Below are 19,617 nucleotides of genomic sequence, written 5' to 3' on the forward strand. Positions count from 1 at the left end.
ACCTCAAACATTTGTAGTCTTTCAACTCTAGCATACTTCCTTAGAGCTTGTCCTGTCTATTAATAATAATAATAATAATAACAATAATAATAATATGATTCCAAGAATCATCACTGTATTTTCATGCTACCGGCTTTTAAAAAAATCTGAAAATACATTAGTGTCATCATATAATAACTTGGTTGAGAATACCCACGCTGAATTTTGAACGATAATATCTCCTCCTCTGACCCAAGCTCCATTATCGTTATTTTTAAAAGCAATGAGCCTGTCGATTAGAGCAGCAACACGTGGTTTTTCAGGGTTTGCATCCTGATGAGGTCGAAATCTAGGGGGTAAAAAAAGAATTTTTAAAAATGTAATACAAAAGCCATAGGAATTAGCTGTCAAGAAGCAGAATTTAAATTTGACCAAAACAAATGAAAAATTCTTAAGATACAACTTATTTACATTTTAAAGATTCAAAGAAGAAATTACATTTATTTACACACAAGTTTCCAGAGAACCAACTGCTTTTATATCTTCTTAGTTCGTTTTGGAAAAATCAATTAAAATGGACACTGCAGAATATTATTGCATAAAAGCCATTTCCAAAAACACCCAGATCAAGAAGTCTGGCATGTCTTTACAAATCCTTAAGGTACATGTTACTAATATAAACTTATTTAATAAATTAATAATATATTTCAACATACATATATGTGAACTAGAGTATAATTTGAGTTGTATGCTGGTTAAGTATTTACATATAGACAAAACTGGGTTTAATATCATTAAAATGCCTAAATTTAAAATAGACTATTTTTTTTATATTTTATGTTTTATTTTTTTTGAGACAGAGTCTCACTCTGTCACCCAGGCTGGAGTGCAGTGCCACAATCTTGGTTCACTGCAACCTCTGCTTCCCAGATTCAAACATTTCTCCTGCCTTAGCCTTCCAAGTAGCTGGGACTACAGGCAGATGCTACCACGCCCAGCTAAGTTTTGTATTTTTAGTAGAGATGGGGTTTCCCCATGTTGGCCAGGCTGGTCTTGAACGCCTGACCTCAGGTGATCCACCCATTTCAGCTTCCCAAAGTGCTGAGATTACAGGTGTGAGCCACCGTGCCCGACCAGACTGCATTTCATTAACATATTTATTATAAAGACTGAACTTCATCTTTTCTTTTTCTTCTCTCCAAAACAGTTACAAGAACCTCCAGACTGCATTTAATTAACATATTATAAAGACTGAACTTCACCTTTTCTTTTTCTTCTCTCTAAAACAGTTACAAGGACCTTAGTGAAAAGGTCAAAACACTTGGTGTCAAAAACTGTCCACTATAACAACTCAAATATTCAAATAGCCCCATCATGCTCAAATACTCAATACTCAAATGGCCTCATAAGGCCACCTATTTAAAAAATAATAATAATAATTTTTATCTTAATCTTACAAAACAAATGGAAGAAAAAAAAAATCACAGCTTTTCAAAAACCAGTTCAGCAGGTAGAGATTTTCAACCAGTGAGGAAATATCATTTGCCTAATGCTAACACCACAGCTGTTGGCACACAGTAGGTGCTCACTAAATGGATATGATGCCAGAAGCAGTTATGGAGAGAGAATAGCAAGTGCAAATGTCCTTAGGCATGAGAGAGCTTAGCATGCTCAGGAATAGCAAGGAAGTCTGCTGGAGAGAAAGAAGCAAGGGACACAGAATAAAGAGGAGGGCAAGGGTTAGGTAAAGATCTGGGTCTCCATTGGAAATGCAATGGGAAGTAAATGGAAGCATGAAATCAAGGAAGGGATGTGACCAAATTTCTTTTTTGTTCTTTTAACAGATCACTGACTATTATTTGAAGAATGGATTATAAAGAATGGACTCTAAGGAGACCAGTCAGAAGGATCCTCATGTGTTTCAGATAGATGCACTTGTGGTATAAACTGGGACAGTAGCAGCAAAGATAAAGAGTATCATATCCATCTTTAGATTATATGGCCCAAGTCCCCTTACCCTAACTAGCTCTGACTTAAGAGGTAAGAAGTTTGACTCTAAGCCAACATCTATTCTCTGGCATTGTAGTTTCTGCCAAACAGCTTTGTAGTCGTTACATAATACTAAGCAGATGGAAGAGTTCTGGAAAGGAGACACATTGTTCTAAAAGAAAGCCAAAAAAAAAAAAAAAAATACTATAAGGCAGCATCTGATTCTCTGCTGTAATCATCTCAACTTTTCTGAACTTCCTATCAATACAAATCAATCACGACACCCCCACAGCGCCCAGGCGCTTGTACAGGGAGGGAAAAAAAATAATCAGTAAATAACCATTTGCTTTGATACCCTTTATTTCTATCTTCTTTCCCACTTGGCATATAGAAAATAGTTAATTTTCCTGATTTTTTAAAATCATCGCTGAGTTTTCAGTGCACTGCTCAACCGTCTCTTAATTGTCCTCTGCTTTAAATGTACTAGTTGGTTCTAATGCCCTTTCACTCTTTTAGATGAAATTTCCTTAATTTCAAACCAAGAGCTTTCTTGAGTTAAAATATTCCATCTCTGGATTCCTATATTTTCACATCTTGAAGACACAAGAAAAGGCTTATATGATTAACAGGTGGTTTTTTTTGTTTGTTTGTTTGTTTTGAGACAGAGTCTCATCTTGTTGCCCAGGCTGGAGCACAGTGGCACAGTCTCAGCTCACTGCAACCTCCACCTCCTGGGTTCAAGTGATTCTCCTGCCTCAGCCTCCTGAGAAGCTCGGATTACAGGAATCTGCCATCACGTCCAGCTAATTTTTTGTACTTTTAGTAGAGACGGAGTTTCACCATGTTGGCCAGGCTGGTCTTGAACTCCTGATTTCAGATAATCCACCCATCTTGGCCTCCCAAAGTGCTGGGATTACAAGCATAAGCCACCACGCCTGGCCCTGATTAACTGCTGAGTCAACTTCCTCTTTGAGGAACAGATTAAATATCTTCTGGATCCTCTAAGCCTGGTGTTTAATACATGAGCTAGTTTATTACTAACTTATGCTAGTTTTTATCATTTTTGCCATGTCTAAATTGCATTAATATATATATATGAGCATATTCAAAACACTAGTTCAGTATATGCACAAGCTCGTTACTTTTCTGCTATAATCAGTTCTTTTCAATAACAATTTCCAAATGGAGTCCAATTCCTTATCAATATGTATGTAATTATAAACTAGTAAGAGAAATAATGGAGAGACGAAAGATAACAATTTTCATAATATCACATACACACACCTAGTAAGGAACTACTTAAGCCATTATGAGTAAAGTGTTTTATTGTCAAGTCTAATTAAAATATCAATGAACTCAAATATATTTACTCCTCTATTCATATATATAAATACATGTACATATATACACATACACATTACTATACTTATACATAAATATATATACATAGATAAGAAATTTTTTAAGGCAGGGAAGAGAACCAATTGTGTTTATGGATTTTTCTGGCAACACTAAGCAAAGAAGACATTACTTTCTACCAATTATAATAAATTACATTAGTTCTACCAATTATAATAAACTCTTTAAAACTGAAAAAGCAGCAGTAACCTTCTAGATAGAATTCTTTATTTGCCAGCTACTATTCTCCTCTTAGTTCATAATTTGTTGTCATCTATATACTCTTTTTTCTTTTTTCTTCTTAAGTTTATCTCCTCTATTTTTTCACTTCATTTGTTGATCAGCTTTTAGGTATCCAGTACTTTGTGTTTATTTTTTAAAATGCCCACAGTTTCTGGGTTTCTCAAATACCATCTGATCATTGCATCAAAATATTTCAGGATCAACTTGGTGTTTGAGGAATCCTGACGAGTAATATACCCACTAGACTTTCCCCAGTTTTCTTCTGATCTCATGTCTTATTAAAGTGTCGCAAGAATCTGCCTCACCATGAAGTCAGGCTCACCAACCTATGGTGTGCTTCCTACTTGATTCTCTGAAGAACAATCAGGCCTGGTATTCTTTTCCTAAGTGTCTGTCAACAAAGCCTATTAAATCTAGCGCCCTATTAACTCCATAAACTGGTCAATCAACTTGAAGTATGGAAAATAATAATATGTACAGTTTCTACTGAATATGACTTTAAGTCGCCATCTTTTCCAGAAAATTTTATTTTCATCTGGGATATTTTCTTTATTTTGGCTCACATATAGCATGTAAGAGAACTCTACTGAAATGCGGATCCATATCTAATGCATTTTGTGATTACAAAAGAAAGTAAACTAGAGCCTGGCTATGATGTAATCTGAGGCTACAAAGGACTGAACCAGAACCAGGTTGCTTATCAAATTCAGGATCATTCCTTTTGAAATATTAAATGCAGTGTTCATTTTGACCACGAAGAACAAATTCTATATGGTTTGGTTTTTCAAGGATTAGACTAAACATCTTAGTTTAACTTATTTTTCAATGAATCATACTCCACACCAAATTTGGAAACTTTCTCAACATATCTCCTCTTTTTCCTTTCTCTTTCTGCAACTCACTCTAGCATCCATTTATAGCCATGAAAAAGGAGAAAAACATCAATCTCTTTGGTATTTCAATAAGATAAAAGCCCAGTCACAGGACCTGGAACAACAGAATAAGTGGTTTTCAAAAAACCCTTCTTTGAACTTTTAAAACTGCATTTTAAATGTGTTACCAGAGTAACAGCACAATAAGCTCCAGTTGGAAAGTTTTGCTTTGACAAGGTATAGCTTGGGTGTGACTTAATAGAGCCAGCTTTACCTTGCACTGTTGTCCAAACAGAGGTATTCCCTTGGGTCAGCAGCACTAGAGTTGGTTGTTTTGACACCTTTGTCAATAAATAAGCCAGCCTGAAAAATATAAATAATGGACTGGAATGAATATGAATCCCAACTTACAACAACATATACAATGATTCATGAAAATAGATTTTAGCTTATCACTTCTACCAAAAAAGTGGGGCAGGGAATCAACAGCAAAGGTACTGTAAAAAACAGCTACTTTCCTGGATATTTTCTACTCATTTAATTCATTTCACTCATTTAGTCACTCAACAAATACTTACTGGTAGGCACGCAGTGTTATACATTAGTTAACAAGAAAAAGGTGATCCTTGTTGTTGCTAACACAAAAACTAGCAGAAAGACATGCAATTAAATAAATAATTACAATCCAAGACGATAAGCATATGATAAAGGAAGCAGATGAGGCTTGCGCAGAAGAGAAGGGCATCTGGAGGAGGCCTTTTTTGTGGGTGAAGGTGAGAAGATTCAGGGAATGTCTCCTAAAAGAAATGACCTCTTAAAGCTGAAACCTGAAGGATGGAGAGAAATTAATCAAGCAAAAGAATGGATTGGCGGCGCAGGGGAGGAGGTGGGAGGAAGGAGCTGAAAAGCCAAAGAAAATAATTCAAGGGAATAGTTTGTACAAAAGTCTGGAGATGACAAGAGAGCATGGAATAGCCAGGAAAAAAAAAAAAAAACAACTTTGATGGACAAATAAGAATGTATGAAGGAAGGAAATATAATGGAGAAGACTAAAGAGGAGCAAACATCAGATCACATGGAATTGATGTGCTACAGAAGTCAGGACAATAGGAATTTAATAAATGCATCATAACCAACTGCGAGTTAAGGAAAAGACACTGTAGCTGTAAAATGGATAATGGATTGAAAGAGCATTAAAAAAAAAAAAAAAGAGGAGGCATATAAGGTAGAAGATGATTCCAGTAATCCAGAAGAGAAATAAAGATGATCTAGACTTGTGGCCATACTAGCAGTGGAAAACAGATAAAGCGAGCGAGAATTATTTACTAGGTAGAATTGATAACATTTTGTAATTGATAAAATTCTGTGGGTGAGGGAGTGAAAGCAATAAAAGCTCATATATTTTTAGTTCAGGCAACAGTAGAGTAGTAGTTTCATTCACTGAAACAGACATATGGGAATAGGTCTGGGCCTAAAAATAAGAATTTTAGTTTACAACATGTTTTATTTATGTCCATAAGACATTCTAAGGGTACTCAGTAGCCAGTAGGATAAGCCTGACCAACCTGGATTAGTACAGATCCAGGTGGCATCAGCAGTTGAAGCCATAAGGACCAGTGTGTGTGTGTGCGCATACATGTGGGTGTGTGCATGTATGTGTTTATGAGTTATTCCAAAATGACATGTTTCTTTTTGAGTACTCCAAGAATTCAGTCTCCTTTGTCTATAAAGTATTATCCTGGACAATCATTTCCAAATTTAACAAATTAACACCTAATCATCCACTCCTGTCATTTAAATGTAATATTCTTATTAATTGAGTAAATTACTGCACGTTAAAAATCAATTAGAATGGGGCCAGGCGTAGTGGCTCACGCCTCTAATCCCAACTCTTTGGGAGGCCGAGGCAGTCAGTTCACAAGGTCAGTAGTTCAATACCAGCCCAGTCAAAATGGTGAAACCCCAGCTCTACTAAAAATACAAAAATTAGCCAGCCATGGTGGCAGACGCCTGTAATCCTGTAATCCCATCTACTCTGGAGGCTGAGGCAGAGAATTGCTTGAACCCAGGAGGCAGAGGTTGCAGCGAGCTGAGATTACACCACTGCACTCTAGCCTGGGCGACAGAGCAAGACTCGGTCTCAAAAAAAAAAAAAAAATTAATTAGAATGAGGTGCTTTTTATACCATTTACAATTAAGAAAATTTGAGGGTTTCTACTATGAAATGCTACTTTCAATAAGCATTAACTTAACCAACTATTCAGCTCACGAAAGTCAGTTTTGTATAGTTTTTTCCTCAAGTCTTCATCAAGTGATTCCAAGCTCTTCAAAGTGTAACACACTTGGGTTTTTAAACGATCCTCTGAGTATCATAAATGCAAAGTATTCCTTGAACTGTGGTGTGGGTCACATCAGGGTAAAGGATCTGGGCATTATACGTGTAACAAAAACATTAAAGTTCCTTGTGAGCACAAAATAAACCACATGTATTTATCACCAGGGAGTGAAGGGTTAGAGCCAAATTTCATGAAAAAACTGAAACTCCTAATGGCCTTTAGGTTACTTGATCTGTATCATTTTAAATTAGGTCAACTATTCTTAAGCAATATTTCACTATTTATATAATTAGTATAATGCCTAATAGGACACTCTACCAGCCACTGTGAATCAAAAGAAGAGATGAATTATGTTTATCAACACCCAGAAGCATATTATTTAATGTGTATTTCCCTAGAAACAGGTAATGACATTAAAGATTGGAAAGAAGTTGAGAGGGAGGAAGAGATGAAGCAAGGGAAGAAACAAGAGGGAGGATGAGGACACATGAATCAAATCCATTATGTAATTATTCAGGTTACATGTGCATGTATGTGCTGCACATATCTGTATGCGCAATAGGTATGTATAAATGGAATGTTCTATATATATCCTGAACAGGGAGGGGTTAGGTGTCTGTTTTTAATTACAAATTACTTTTTCTGATGACAAGTTCTACCAAAAACTGACATTTCTCAGCTATAATCTACTATGGTTTGAATACATCCCCCAAAAAGCATGTGTTAGAAAGTGCAAAAGTATTGGGAGGTAGAGCCTAAGGTGTTTAGGTCATAAGGGATTCACCCTCTCGAGTGGATTAATGCTGATTATAAAAAAGGTTGAGGCAGCAAATTTGTTCTATTGCTCTCTCGACTTCTCCTTGCCCTTCTACCATGGATGACACAGCAAGAAGACCCTTACCAGATGCTGTCCCCTTGATCTTGGACTTCCCAGCCTTCAGAACTGTGAGCCAAATAAATTTCTGTTCATTGTAAGTTAACTACTCTGTGATATTCTACTACAGCAGCACAAAGTGGACTAAAATATAATCACAATAGTTCATCTTTTACACTGTCTAGCACACGTACTAATTGTTAAAACTTAGAAGCCTACCTTAAAATTTGAATGGACCCTGTTGTTATAAAATATACCCAATGGAGTGAGTTCTGGTTTTGCCAAGAGCTGCAATCCAGTGGATTCCCCAGTAGGTTCCTTGTGGAATAAATACCATATCCCAGCATCCTACAAATGAAAGGACAAGCTCATTTAAAGCCTGATTTATACAGATATCTATGAAACACTCTCATAAACTAACTGCTTCATCAGCAAGTTTAATCTTTTTCACCCAAATTTTTCATTATTGCAAGTTCAGAATTGACAATAAAAAGTTGTACACACATCTCAAAGTGGTTATATCACGTATTTTTTTAAAAAAGCAAATTTAATTTTGCTTGCAGGATTGCACAAAAGAGAAATAATTGGTTGGTATAAAAATTCACTTTCAAAACTTTTCCATCATTATCTACATTAGAAGTTATGCAGAAGTAAAACCAAATCAGCTTTCCATGTGACCAGGACAGCATAGCCGTTAAGCAATATGGTTTTTATCTGTTTACCTCTAAACCTGTTCAATAGATGAGTCATGCCTATTAAACAACTGTCCACCAGCACGCAGAGATCACTGACTTCTTTCAAACAAGTCTAATGCCCTTCCTGTCCTGAGGCAAATTTTTGCCAAAGAAAAAAAAAACACCACATGTATGAATCAGGATGCTGTCTCAGGCTGGGCCCTGTCTGTTCAATTTCACTATTACTGACCTTAATAGGAACAGAACAGTTTCAAACTTTTTGACACTCAAAATGAGATCTAAAAATGGAAAAAATGTTAATTCGCATGACAGTTCTTTATTTTACAACTCAATTAAAAATCAGCCCAACGTGAAGGACAACTTCACTTTATGGAACTTTGATTAAATAATTTGTTAAAACTTAATCATACAGTGCAAATGGACAGCACTAATTCAAATTCAGCACACATTTATTTAGTGCCAACTATGTGCCAGGTATATAGTAAGACTATTCTCAAATAATTCATAGTCTAATAAGAAATATAGAGATAATTAAAATATAATATACCTAATTAGTACTTACTAGCTGTAACAAATAGAGTCCATTGGGAGGAGAGACGAGAGAGGAATTATGGAAAACATACATATATACCTACACACCAAAATGAATGCCATGTGTCACATTTTCCATGATAAAAGTTTACAAATGGGTCTTAATGAAACAAACTACTCTGAAAAATGTTTGCTACCTCAACTCTTCTGGTCACAAAACAGACAAGTCGACGGGATAAGACCTGGAGGGTCAGAAGAAAACCCCATACCATAACCTGTAAGCTGAGGGCAGAGTGGACCATCCTAGGAGGCAATGGAGATGGAGATGGGAGTGGGATGGGGATAAGGGGGTAGCATCTGTTTCCTGTTAAAACACAGTGGTGTCAACACAGGTAAAAGGAGCTTTGTAAAAGGCAGTGGAAAGGTACAATGAAAAAATGGTTTGATTTACTTTGGGAGGAAAAACCCTGCCCAAATTAGCTTTTACTGGAACAGTTTTTCTAGAGAGAAAATAAACAGCTCACAGAATAAAAAGGAAGAACATACATGCAATGCTTTCTTCTTTTCTCACATTAGCCACAGTAAGGGTATCTGGCAGCCTCACCTTCTATTTTTCATGAACTCTCGGCAATTTGCTTTAATCTTCAAGCCCTGACTTCTAAAAACAGCTAAAAGAAATCTTTGTTCTGGCTGTAGACGCGTAATGTCACATAGATGAGAAGATGGCTGTGCATCAACTTCTTGGTCATCTTTACTCAAAAACTCACTTTCCAGTTAGAAGCTCTAGCAGAAACCTCATACTGGCTCAACAAATATTTGATGAAAAATGAATGAATGAAAACCTAAAATGATCAAATATCTGGGTTTCTGCCCTGTCAAATAAGAATATTCAATTGACAGGGACTTTCAGATTATGTTTTACGTTTTTAAAGAAAATAACAGATATGAGTTCAAACCATCATCCACTGATGCCTTCTTTGTTATCTCAAATAAATACTCCCTTCAGCTAATCTTTTGCTTCATCTTGGCAAACAATGCTAGGTATTTATTTCCTTTTAAAAACTTAAGTAGCCACGATGTATAAATATGAATATTTAGGTATCACTGCAAATTTCATATTTTTTTACTGCAGTTTTCAATACAGTTACAATCTCGATAGCATACTATCTTAAAAGATTCATTTAGCGGCTGGGCGCGGTGGCTCACGCCTGTAATCACGGCACTTTGGGAGGCCGAGGCGGGCGGATCACCTGAGGTCAGGAGTTCGAGACCAGCCTAACCAACATGGTGAAAACCTGTCTCTACTAAAAATACAAAAATTAGCCAGGCGTGGTGGCAGGCGCCTGTAATCCCAGCTACTTGGGAGGCTGCGGCAGGAGAATCGCTTGAACCCAGGAGGCGGAGGTTGCAGTGAGCCGAGATCTCACCACTGCACTCCATCCTGGGGAACAGAGCGAGACTTCGTCTCAAAAAAAAAAAGAAAGAAAAGATTCATTTAGCCTGAGTATGGCGGCTCATGACTATAATCCTAATGCTTTGGGAGGCTAAGGCAGGTGGATGGTTTGAGCCCAGGAGTCCGAGACCAGTCTGGGCAACACAGTGAAACCTCCTCTCACTCTCTTACTTTCTCTCTCTTTCTCTCTCTCTCTCTCTCTTCCCCCCCCCCATATATACATGGTTTATATATACGAGATACATATATATATAAAAAAATAAAAAATCAGCAGGTATGATGGCATGCGCCTGTAGTATCAGCTACTCAGAGGCTGAGGTAGGAAGATGGCTTGAGCCCAGGAGGCAGAGGGTGCAATAAGCCAAGGTCACACCACTACACTTCAACCTGAGAGACAGCGAGACCCTGTCTCAGGGGGACAAAAAGATTCATTTAGGTTTTAAATCAGCAGTTTTAATAACACTAAAACTCTCAATAATAAATACAAATTTTTCCAAACTTATCCAGGGGACATTTCTACTACCCAAAAATATCATTTAGTCTCTTAAAATTTATTCTCATGTGTGTCTTAATTCATCATAATGAGTTTTGCTGCTTTCCCAAGGAAATGAAATTCCCATGTGTATATAAAGCCTTACATTCAACAAAAGGGTGTACCCCCTGACCAGAGTGACAATTGTCATAGTATTCGCCAAAATAATCCATTCTCATAAAGAAAAGCTAAGGCTTTTTGTGGGCTTTTTTTGTTTTTTGTTTTTTTTTTGCGTGTGCGTTTTTGTTGACACGGGGTCTCACTGTTACCTGGGCTGGAGTACAGTGGCGCAATCTTGACTCACAGCAGCCTCCAACTCCTGGGCTCAAGTATCCTCCCACCCCAGCCTCCCAAGTGGCTAGGACAATAGGTACGCACCACTTTACCTGGCTTTTTTTTTTGGGCGGGGGTCAGGGGTGTATAGCCATGTTGCCCAGGCTGGTCTCAAACTCCTGAGATCAAGCGATCCAACCACCTCGGCCTCCCAAAGTGCTGGGATTACAGGTGTGAGCCACTGTGCCTGACCTAAGTCTATTTTTATCAACACTCTGAAATTGAAATTAATCAGTTACTTGGCCACATATGACCTAAATATGAGAAGCCAGAAAGGTTGTACCTAATACACCAAAAATACACTCTGGAAATAACATAACCCTAGTGATGATTAGTCCACTTCTTTTCCCCCTTTGGCATCTCTCTTATTAAACTCATAGATACTAACAGGCACAGGCCGGGCGCAGTGGCTCACGCCTGTAATCCCAGCACTTTGGGACGCTGAGGCAGGTGGAGCACGAGGTCAGGAGATCGAGACCATCCTGGCTAACAAGGTGAAACCCTGTCTCTCCTAAAAATACAGAAAATTAGCCGGGTGTGGTAGCGGGCGGCCATGGTCCTAGCTACTCGGGAGGCTAAGGCAGAAGAATGGCATGAACCCAGGAGGCAGAGCTTGCAGTGAGCCGAGATCACGCCACTGCACTCCAGCCTGGGCAACAGACCGAGACTGCATCTCAAAAAAAAAAAAAAAACAAACAAAAATTACAAAAAAGGTATTAATGGGCACAAAGAATTTAGGAGAAACAGAATAACCATCTCAGCCATATCCTGCTCTCAGCTAAACAAGTAGTACCAGAAAACAATGTCATGCTTGGGTTACGCTAGCACACATGACATTAAATCCAAATAAGCCAGACTATTTATAAACAAGAAAAACATTAAAACATCTGAGGTCACTTTAACATTATTTACCTGTGAGCCTGCAGCTGCATTATTAATCAGATTATTGTTGGGATGAGCAATCCAGAAAGTCGAAACAGCCCTGCAAGGAATTTTCCAAGGTGATTTAAACATTCTTCGTAAAAACTCCTGTCCACTAAAAACTTCCCCCAAAACCTCTTCCCCAAAAGTCAAAGGCCTTGACGCATGGGGTTTTCTCTCTGCCAGTTACTCACATACAGTCAGTAGCAGGCACAGGGATGTAATTTCCAAACACTTTATCTCGCATGGTGGTACACATGGAGTTGTTCCTATCAGTGGGCAGGAGAGTGCCCGGCTTGGTGAGGAGTCCCAGATTGTGGAACAAAGTATTCCTCTGTTCAATACCATCTTCCAAAAAGAAACAATGACCTAGTGTGTCAAATCCAATGGTGTCTTTTATCTGCAAAAATAAAAGTATATTAATGTCATTGGTAACAAGACTGATTGTGATTTAAGTGACAAGCACTATCCAGTGTAGCATGTTCACTACAAATGGAAAAAGAGGTTTGAACCTTAGCAGAATGGGCAAAGTGAAATGTCAGGCTTAATTTATCTCTGAAGGGGATAATCTACTTGGGTCCTACGGGGGAAAAAAAATAAAAATAAATTGTAATTAAATAAATAATAAAATACAAAATATAAAATTGAATTAAATGTAAAAGAGGATACTCTGGGTGGTTGGAAAGGCAGGCTTCCTTCAGACAGAAAAATCGTGGAATGCTCAGAAAAGGCAGGATAGAGCAAGGTATGTGGTAAATTAAAGAGAGTTAGCTATTTCAATAATATGGGTTGACCTAATGTGAGGCTACTTACTAGCAAGCCATTTGTTCCATGCACAGTGATGCACCTTGAGAAGCTGTGGTGAATAGACAGGCCGTCCACAAACGCTGCGTGTCTGTATCCTCCTTTATAATCCACGTCTCCACACAGGTGAAAATGAACAGGATATCGCCCCATCTGCTGCTGACCCATGCGTTTCAATTCCACATAAGAAAGATGGACTGAAGTAAAATTTTTCATTATCTGTAAGTCAAGGTACTAAAATCAAACTCATACTTTTCAGAATGGGGAACTAGCAAAAAATGTGGTTTTAGCAGAAAACATCCAAAGGAGAATACTTATTAAAACATTTGATTTTCTTTTGCATCCTGTTTTCCCAGATTGCTAGTTAATAATTTAGCAAATGCTTGTTTACATAAGCAAATGCTTTAAAGAGCCATAAAAATAGCCTCCAATTAGGAATAAAGGCAAATGTAATCAGGAAAGATGCAATAATGATCTCTGTACAAGTGTTTTGATTTGTTCAAATATTTTGGTCATTCCCAGTCTCATCTTGTTCCTTCACTTCTATAACCTCTGTCGGAGTCTGATAAATAGTTATTTATTTCTAGATCCTCCCCAGTGTTTTAGTTAGCACATAAGATGGTTGACTTAAGTTAGTTTTAAAAGTTCTTCTGTGATCCAAAGTTTGAGCACTCTCAATACTTTTAAACACTAGATTTTCAATCATATTACTAAAAACAAAGGAATAGTACTGATCAACATTTCAGAAATCCTTGTAACAGGCGGGGTACAGTGGCTCACACCTAGCACTTTGGGAGGCCAAGGTGGGCAAATTGCTTGAGCCCAGGAGTTCAATACCAGCCTGGGCAACATGGCAAAACCTTGTCTCAAAAAAAAAAAAAAAATACAAAAAGTAGCCAGGCGCAGTGGTGTACACCTATAGTCCCAGCTATTTGGTGGGGCTGAGGTGGGAGGATCACTTGATCCCAGGATATTGAGGCTACAGTCAGTTGTGATCATGCCACTGCACTCTATCCTGGGTGACAGAATGAGACTCTATCTCAAAAAAAAAAAAAAAAAATTCTTGTAACAGAAATGCTACTACTTACAACCACAGCCTACTGAATGCACAAAAAGTGATTTAAAAACACATGTAGCCAAAATGCAGCCCAGAAGTTCAACAGATTAGTATATATTAATAGAATACTGCCTAGCATACAGTAAGTACTCAACATTTTTTCAGAACAAACATTTGCATATAAAAAATATTTTTATAGAAACATATTTTGCATGTGCTTGCTAGTATTGCTAACCCTTTGGTAATACTACATTTTTTAAAAAACTAATTGACTCTTTCAGAAATCGCATACATGGATACCAACAAAGAGCCTTTTTTTTTTTTGTCTCTGTAATTGGTTCTTCCCAATATATTGATTTGACTCCTTATGGAACAATTCTTAAATGGTTTAACTAGAGGTCCAGGCCAACTAAATGAAGTCATTACATTCTATTTTAATCATCTAAAACCTCCTCATTGTCATTGAGAAACAAAACATGATTTGCTTTTAATATCCATTTATATCTCATTCCAAACCTTGACAGTTTTCTTCAAACATGTATTTAGCAACCAGGATTTCAAAGAAATAATCAAATCCTTTTGCCTACCATAACGTGTCCCCCAAAGGTATCATAATCAAAAAATTGGCACTGATTTTCTGCGTAGCACGAGTCCTCCACTTCTCCTTGGATCACAATATTCCGGGTAAGAATTCCAACCTCAGCTCTCATGTCTACACCGTCTATGATCTCACCCATGTGCAGGAACTGAGGGGTTTCTGGTTGATACGGGCAGGGAAAAAAAAGAATGTTAGAACAAAGACAACATGAAACTCACTTCGAAAAGACATTCTCTTCATTCCATAACCCCAAGATGATCCTGAGAACTTATCATCTGCTCCCATTCTCTGACACCTCAGAACCAGAATCCCAGCACACGGGGAATTTAAAGATTATCTAGTCCAGCCCCCACCCACTGCCTGAACCCCCACTACTAACTGTTCTGCCAATTCTCAAACCCACACGCTGACAGAAAGCTTGTTCCTTCCTGAAGCAGCTCAATCCTCCCTTCAACAGCACTAATAATCTGGAATCTGCCTAATGATCCCTAATCTTTCTCTCCAGTTTCTGTCCATACGCTCTTGGACTCCTCCCCTAGGGGACTCCTCCCCTAGGGTGTAAGAACCACCAAATGCATGGTGAGTCCATAACAAATGGTGTGTAGATATTAATATCAGGGTGTCAAATTGTTTATGCTTTTACTTAGAAGCTAATCTGCAACTGGACATTAACAATAGATAAATTACCATCTTTTCTTTCTCATTTCTTCTTATTTTAATATTAGTATGCATTCTTTTAAATTCTCACATTTACTGGAAGTGTAGAAGCACTTTAATAGTGAGCTTTTCACTGATGATCTTATTATATAAACTCAGCAAAGAAAAATACACATAAATCATGGGAGGACAGCTCATGAAGACTCATCATGCAGACTTGTTAACAAGAGTTGGAATTTCCAAAAGAAATTAACGCCAGATGGTATCATAGTTTTGGGGGTTTTTTGTTGGTGGTGGTGTTCTTGTTTTGTTTATGCCCTGTATTATCAAGAAGGAAAAGTACAATGTCGAATGAAGCTCAGGGAAAAAGGGCCAGGTAAGCCAATCACTACTTTTTTCCAAAGCAGAAAATTTTTCCTTAATTGTTGAAGCTCTACCTATTACTCTAAATTACTGAAAAACTAAAGAAGCACTTACTGAACAGTTACTGTAGATTCTTTTGTTTTATACCATACCTGTATACTTGAGTTCAAAAGAAAAGCAATAGAATGAGTGAAATGCACAATGAATCCTATAAATGAAGCCATGTACAAAGGGGCTGTGCCTAGTACCAGGCTCAAAATGAGTGCCCAGTAAGTGTCAGGCATTCTTTGGATATGCAACTTACACTAAGAATTTCTCGCTGGGTGCAGTGGCTCAAGCCTGTAATCCCAGCACTTTGGGAGGCCGAGATGGGCGGATCACAAGGTCAGGAGATCGAGACCATCCTGGCGAACACGGTGAAACCCCGTCTCTACTAAAAATACAAAAAACTAGCCTGGCGAGGTGGTGGGCGCCTGTAGTCCCAGCTACTCGGGAGGCTGAGGCAGGAGAATGGCGTAAACCCGGGAGGCAGAGCTTGCAGTGAGCTGAGATCCGGCCACTGCGCTCCAGCCTGGGCGACAGAGCGAGACTCCGTCTCAAAAAAAAGAATTTCTTCGTGTAGTTTTTTTGTTTTTGTTTTTGTTTTTGTTTTTTTTGAGATGCAGGTTGCTCTCTCGCCCAGGTTGCAGTGAGCTGAGATCATGTCACTGCACTGCATGAACCTCCTGGGTTCAAGCAATTCTCCTGCCTCAGCCTCCCTAGCAGCTGGGATTACAAGCCTTGTACCACCATGCCCAGCTAATGTTTTTTATATTTTTAGTAGAGACAGGGTTTCACCATATTGGCCAGGCTGGTCTCAAACGCCTAACCACAAGTGAACCACCCGCCTCGGCCTCCCGAAGTGCTGGGATTATAGGCGGGAGCCACTGCTCCCAGCCAGGAAATATAGTCTTATGAAAATACCTATTTGAGTCCATTTTAAATATTAGTGAGTTTTTTTTTTTTTTTTGGCTAATCACATAGGCACTCGAAAACCATAGGATTTCTTCTAATTAAGAAAGACTTCTATTTATAAATGGATCTAATTCATCGTTGCGTTTACTATTATCTGACACTAGAAAATAAATACAGAAGAAAATGGAGGGGAGGCAGTGGGAGGGAGAGCATCAGGAAAAATAGTTAATACGTGGTGGGCTGAATACTTAGGTGATGGGTTGGTAGGCGCAGCAAACCACCACGGCACACGTTTACCTACGTAATGAACCTACACAGCCTGCATATGTACTCCAGAACTTAAAATAATGGAAAAGACCTTGGAAAATCAATTTCTCTAGTTGACATCTCTTTTTTTTATACAAAGAAACTGAAGCAATATGTATCATTAGCAGCAAGAATATTGCTCAATAGCTATTTTTATCTAATATTCCCTGGAATCTAGTGTTCAATGCATTCCACTGCTATGACCGTCCATACTGATGATGGTGATGGTGGTGGTGGTGGTGACGGTAGTGACTGAGAGGAAAAAGGATTCCAGGAACCAAATCCCAAGAAAATAGTGTGTTTCCCAAGAAGTACTCTGAGCAATTTAATACCTTTGACTTTGACCTGAAAATGGCTGCATTCGGAACAGGGAAGAAGAGTGAACTCCTCTGCTTGGTACATGGAATAGTCTGTGCTTGCGACCACAATCTGGTCTCCAGGTTTCCAACTACTAACATCATCTAGCAAATTTAGCTTCACTCCATCTACAACCTCTACCCGGAAACCTGAAAGAGAAACGCCTAAACCAAAAAAAAAAAAACACAAAAAGAAAGAAAAAGAAAGTGATACATTAACGGTATTTTTTTTCTCTCTAAAATCAACCTTCACACTGATTCACAAATCAAAAGTTAAGATAACCATGATGCAGCAAATTTTTATGCACGCTACCATGTGTCAGTCACTCTACAGATATAAATAATAAAAATATGAAAATGGAGAGATCTCTGCCCTCAAGGGGTGAGTGCCCCATATACCTCTAGTCATGAAGGAACATAAGATGTCACCTTAGTAAACTATTACTTTATAATTTTGAAGAAGGCTCTAGATCCCCAAATCTCTTGCTGTATTTCAACTCAGTGCAACAACTGTTATACTGACCCCAAACCATCCCAATATGTGACAAGTACCTATATTCCAGCAGAATTTGTCAAGCAGAGGAAAGGTCTGTAATAAATACCCAGTGCTTCAAGTTGATCCAAGCACAGAAAAATGGATAGGGCATTAGCACACTGACATTAGCACACTAACAATCTTAAGAATAAGAATTTGTGGGCCAGGCGTGGTGGTTCACACCTGTAATCCCAGCACTTCAGGAGGCCAAGGCAGGAGGATCACTTGAGCTCAGCAGTTCGAGACCAGCCTGGGCAACATAGTGAGACCCCTGTCCCTGCAAAAAACATTGGCCAGGCATGGTGATGTGTGCCTATATCCCCAGCTACTTCGGCAGCTGAGGTGGGAGGACTGCTTGAGCCAGGAAGGTTAAGGCTGCAGTGAGCTATGATCGGGCCACCACATTCCAGCCTATGAGACACAGCAAGACTCTGTCTCAAAAATAAGTAAATACATAAAATAACAATTTGTGGATGGGCACAGTGGCTCATGCCTGTAATCTCAACACTTTGGGAGGCCGAGGGCAGAAGATCACTTGAGCCCAGGAGTTCAAGACTAGCCTGAGCAACAGAGCGAAGCCCCATCTCTACAAAATATTTTTAGAAGTAGCAGGGCATGGTGGCACACGCTTGTAGTCCCGGCTACTTGGGAGTCTGAGGTGGGAGGATCACTTGAGCACAGGAGTTTGAGGCTGCAGTGAGACATGACTGTGCCACTGCACTCCAGCCTAGGCAACAGAGCAAGATACTCTCTCAAAAAAATAACATAAAAATCTGTCTCAGAAAACCCTTCACGTCTGTGCCTTTGCTCATGCTTTATTCTTCCCCTAAAATGTTCTTCCATATTCTTCTTGACCAACCAACATACTGTCCTTTTTATGAAGTTCAGGCGATTCTTTAAGGGCTTTCCAAACATCCTTGTTGGAAGCAACCTCTCTCTCTCCAGTATTCTCTCGGTATACTGCCTGGAATTGTTCATACCTTCCTATTGGGAGAACTGCTCACCTCCTTGGAAGCTGCATCAGTGAAGGTTGCAGAGTACATTATTTACGTACGCACGACTCTGTCTTGTTTGTGGTACGTATCCAAGGATGTCTACTGAATGGAAGAGTATGACCAGTATGATCTGCAATGTGACCTGAGGTCACATGATGGTGCCCCTGTCCAGCTCAGCTCCTTTCCTGGGATGATGTAAATTATGTAATCTAATGACTACTAATTACTGATCTTTCCTAATATCTTCTTTGAAAGTCAAAGTTAGTTCCCAATTAAGCAGACAAGAATTGAAAATCTGATCCAGTTTCACAACTTGGCTTCTTTTACATGCTATCCAGTATAGAAATGCTTTCTGCTTCTTAACATTCATGATATAATCTGTCATAAATCCAAAGTTGATTTAATGGAAATGTCTATGAAAAGGATGGGAAATGTCTATGAAATGGATGGGAACTACTTCATAACATTGATAAAAAAGGAAAACATGACATTTCAAAAGATAGCTGTTTAATAAATGTACTTCTCTGTCGTCTTTCTAATTAACAGCATACTACTCTGTGGCTACTTTAAGATCCTGACTCTAAGATGGGCATGGTGGCTTACTCCTGTAATCCCAACACTTTAGGAGGCTAGGGCAGGAGAATCACTGAGTCCAGGAGACCAGCCTGGACAACACAGTGGGACTTCATCTCTATAAAAAAAAATTTAAAAATGAGTCAGGTGTGGTGGTGCATGCGTGTACTCCCAGATACTGGGAAGGCTGAGGTGGGAAGATTGCTTAAGCCCAGGAGGTCAAGGGTACAGTGAATTGTGATTAGACTACTGCACTCCAGCCT

The 19,617-nt window shown here is 38.7% G+C and overlaps 1 protein-coding gene across 3 annotated transcripts in view; it reads right to left on the reverse strand.

The window, feature by feature from the left end:
* The window catches only part of TMEM2 (transmembrane protein 2), a 131,665-nt gene that overhangs the window by 34,255 nt on the left and 77,793 nt on the right, over positions 1-19,617 (reverse strand). For 2 of the 3 annotated variants that reach the window (XM_011948904.1, XM_011948903.1), the window contains 8 exons: positions 17,228-17,416; positions 14,605-14,774; positions 12,970-13,179; positions 12,351-12,556; positions 12,148-12,217; positions 7,911-8,039; positions 4,756-4,844; positions 197-328 (listed from right to left, as the gene is read on the reverse strand). In XM_011948904.1, the coding sequence (XP_011804294.1) occupies positions 197-328; positions 4,756-4,844; positions 7,911-8,039; positions 12,148-12,217; positions 12,351-12,556; positions 12,970-13,179; positions 14,605-14,774; positions 17,228-17,416 (1,195 nt within the window). The remainder of the gene's footprint in view (positions 1-196; positions 329-4,755; positions 4,845-7,910; positions 8,040-12,147; positions 12,218-12,350; positions 12,557-12,969; positions 13,180-14,604; positions 14,775-17,227; positions 17,417-19,617) is intronic. The other variant, XM_011948905.1, reaches the window with a different exon arrangement.

Source organism: Colobus angolensis, unplaced genomic scaffold, assembly GCF_000951035.1.
Source record: "Colobus angolensis palliatus isolate OR3802 unplaced genomic scaffold, Cang.pa_1.0 Scaffold286, whole genome shotgun sequence".
Lineage (NCBI taxonomy): Eukaryota > Metazoa > Chordata > Mammalia > Primates > Cercopithecidae > Colobus > Colobus angolensis.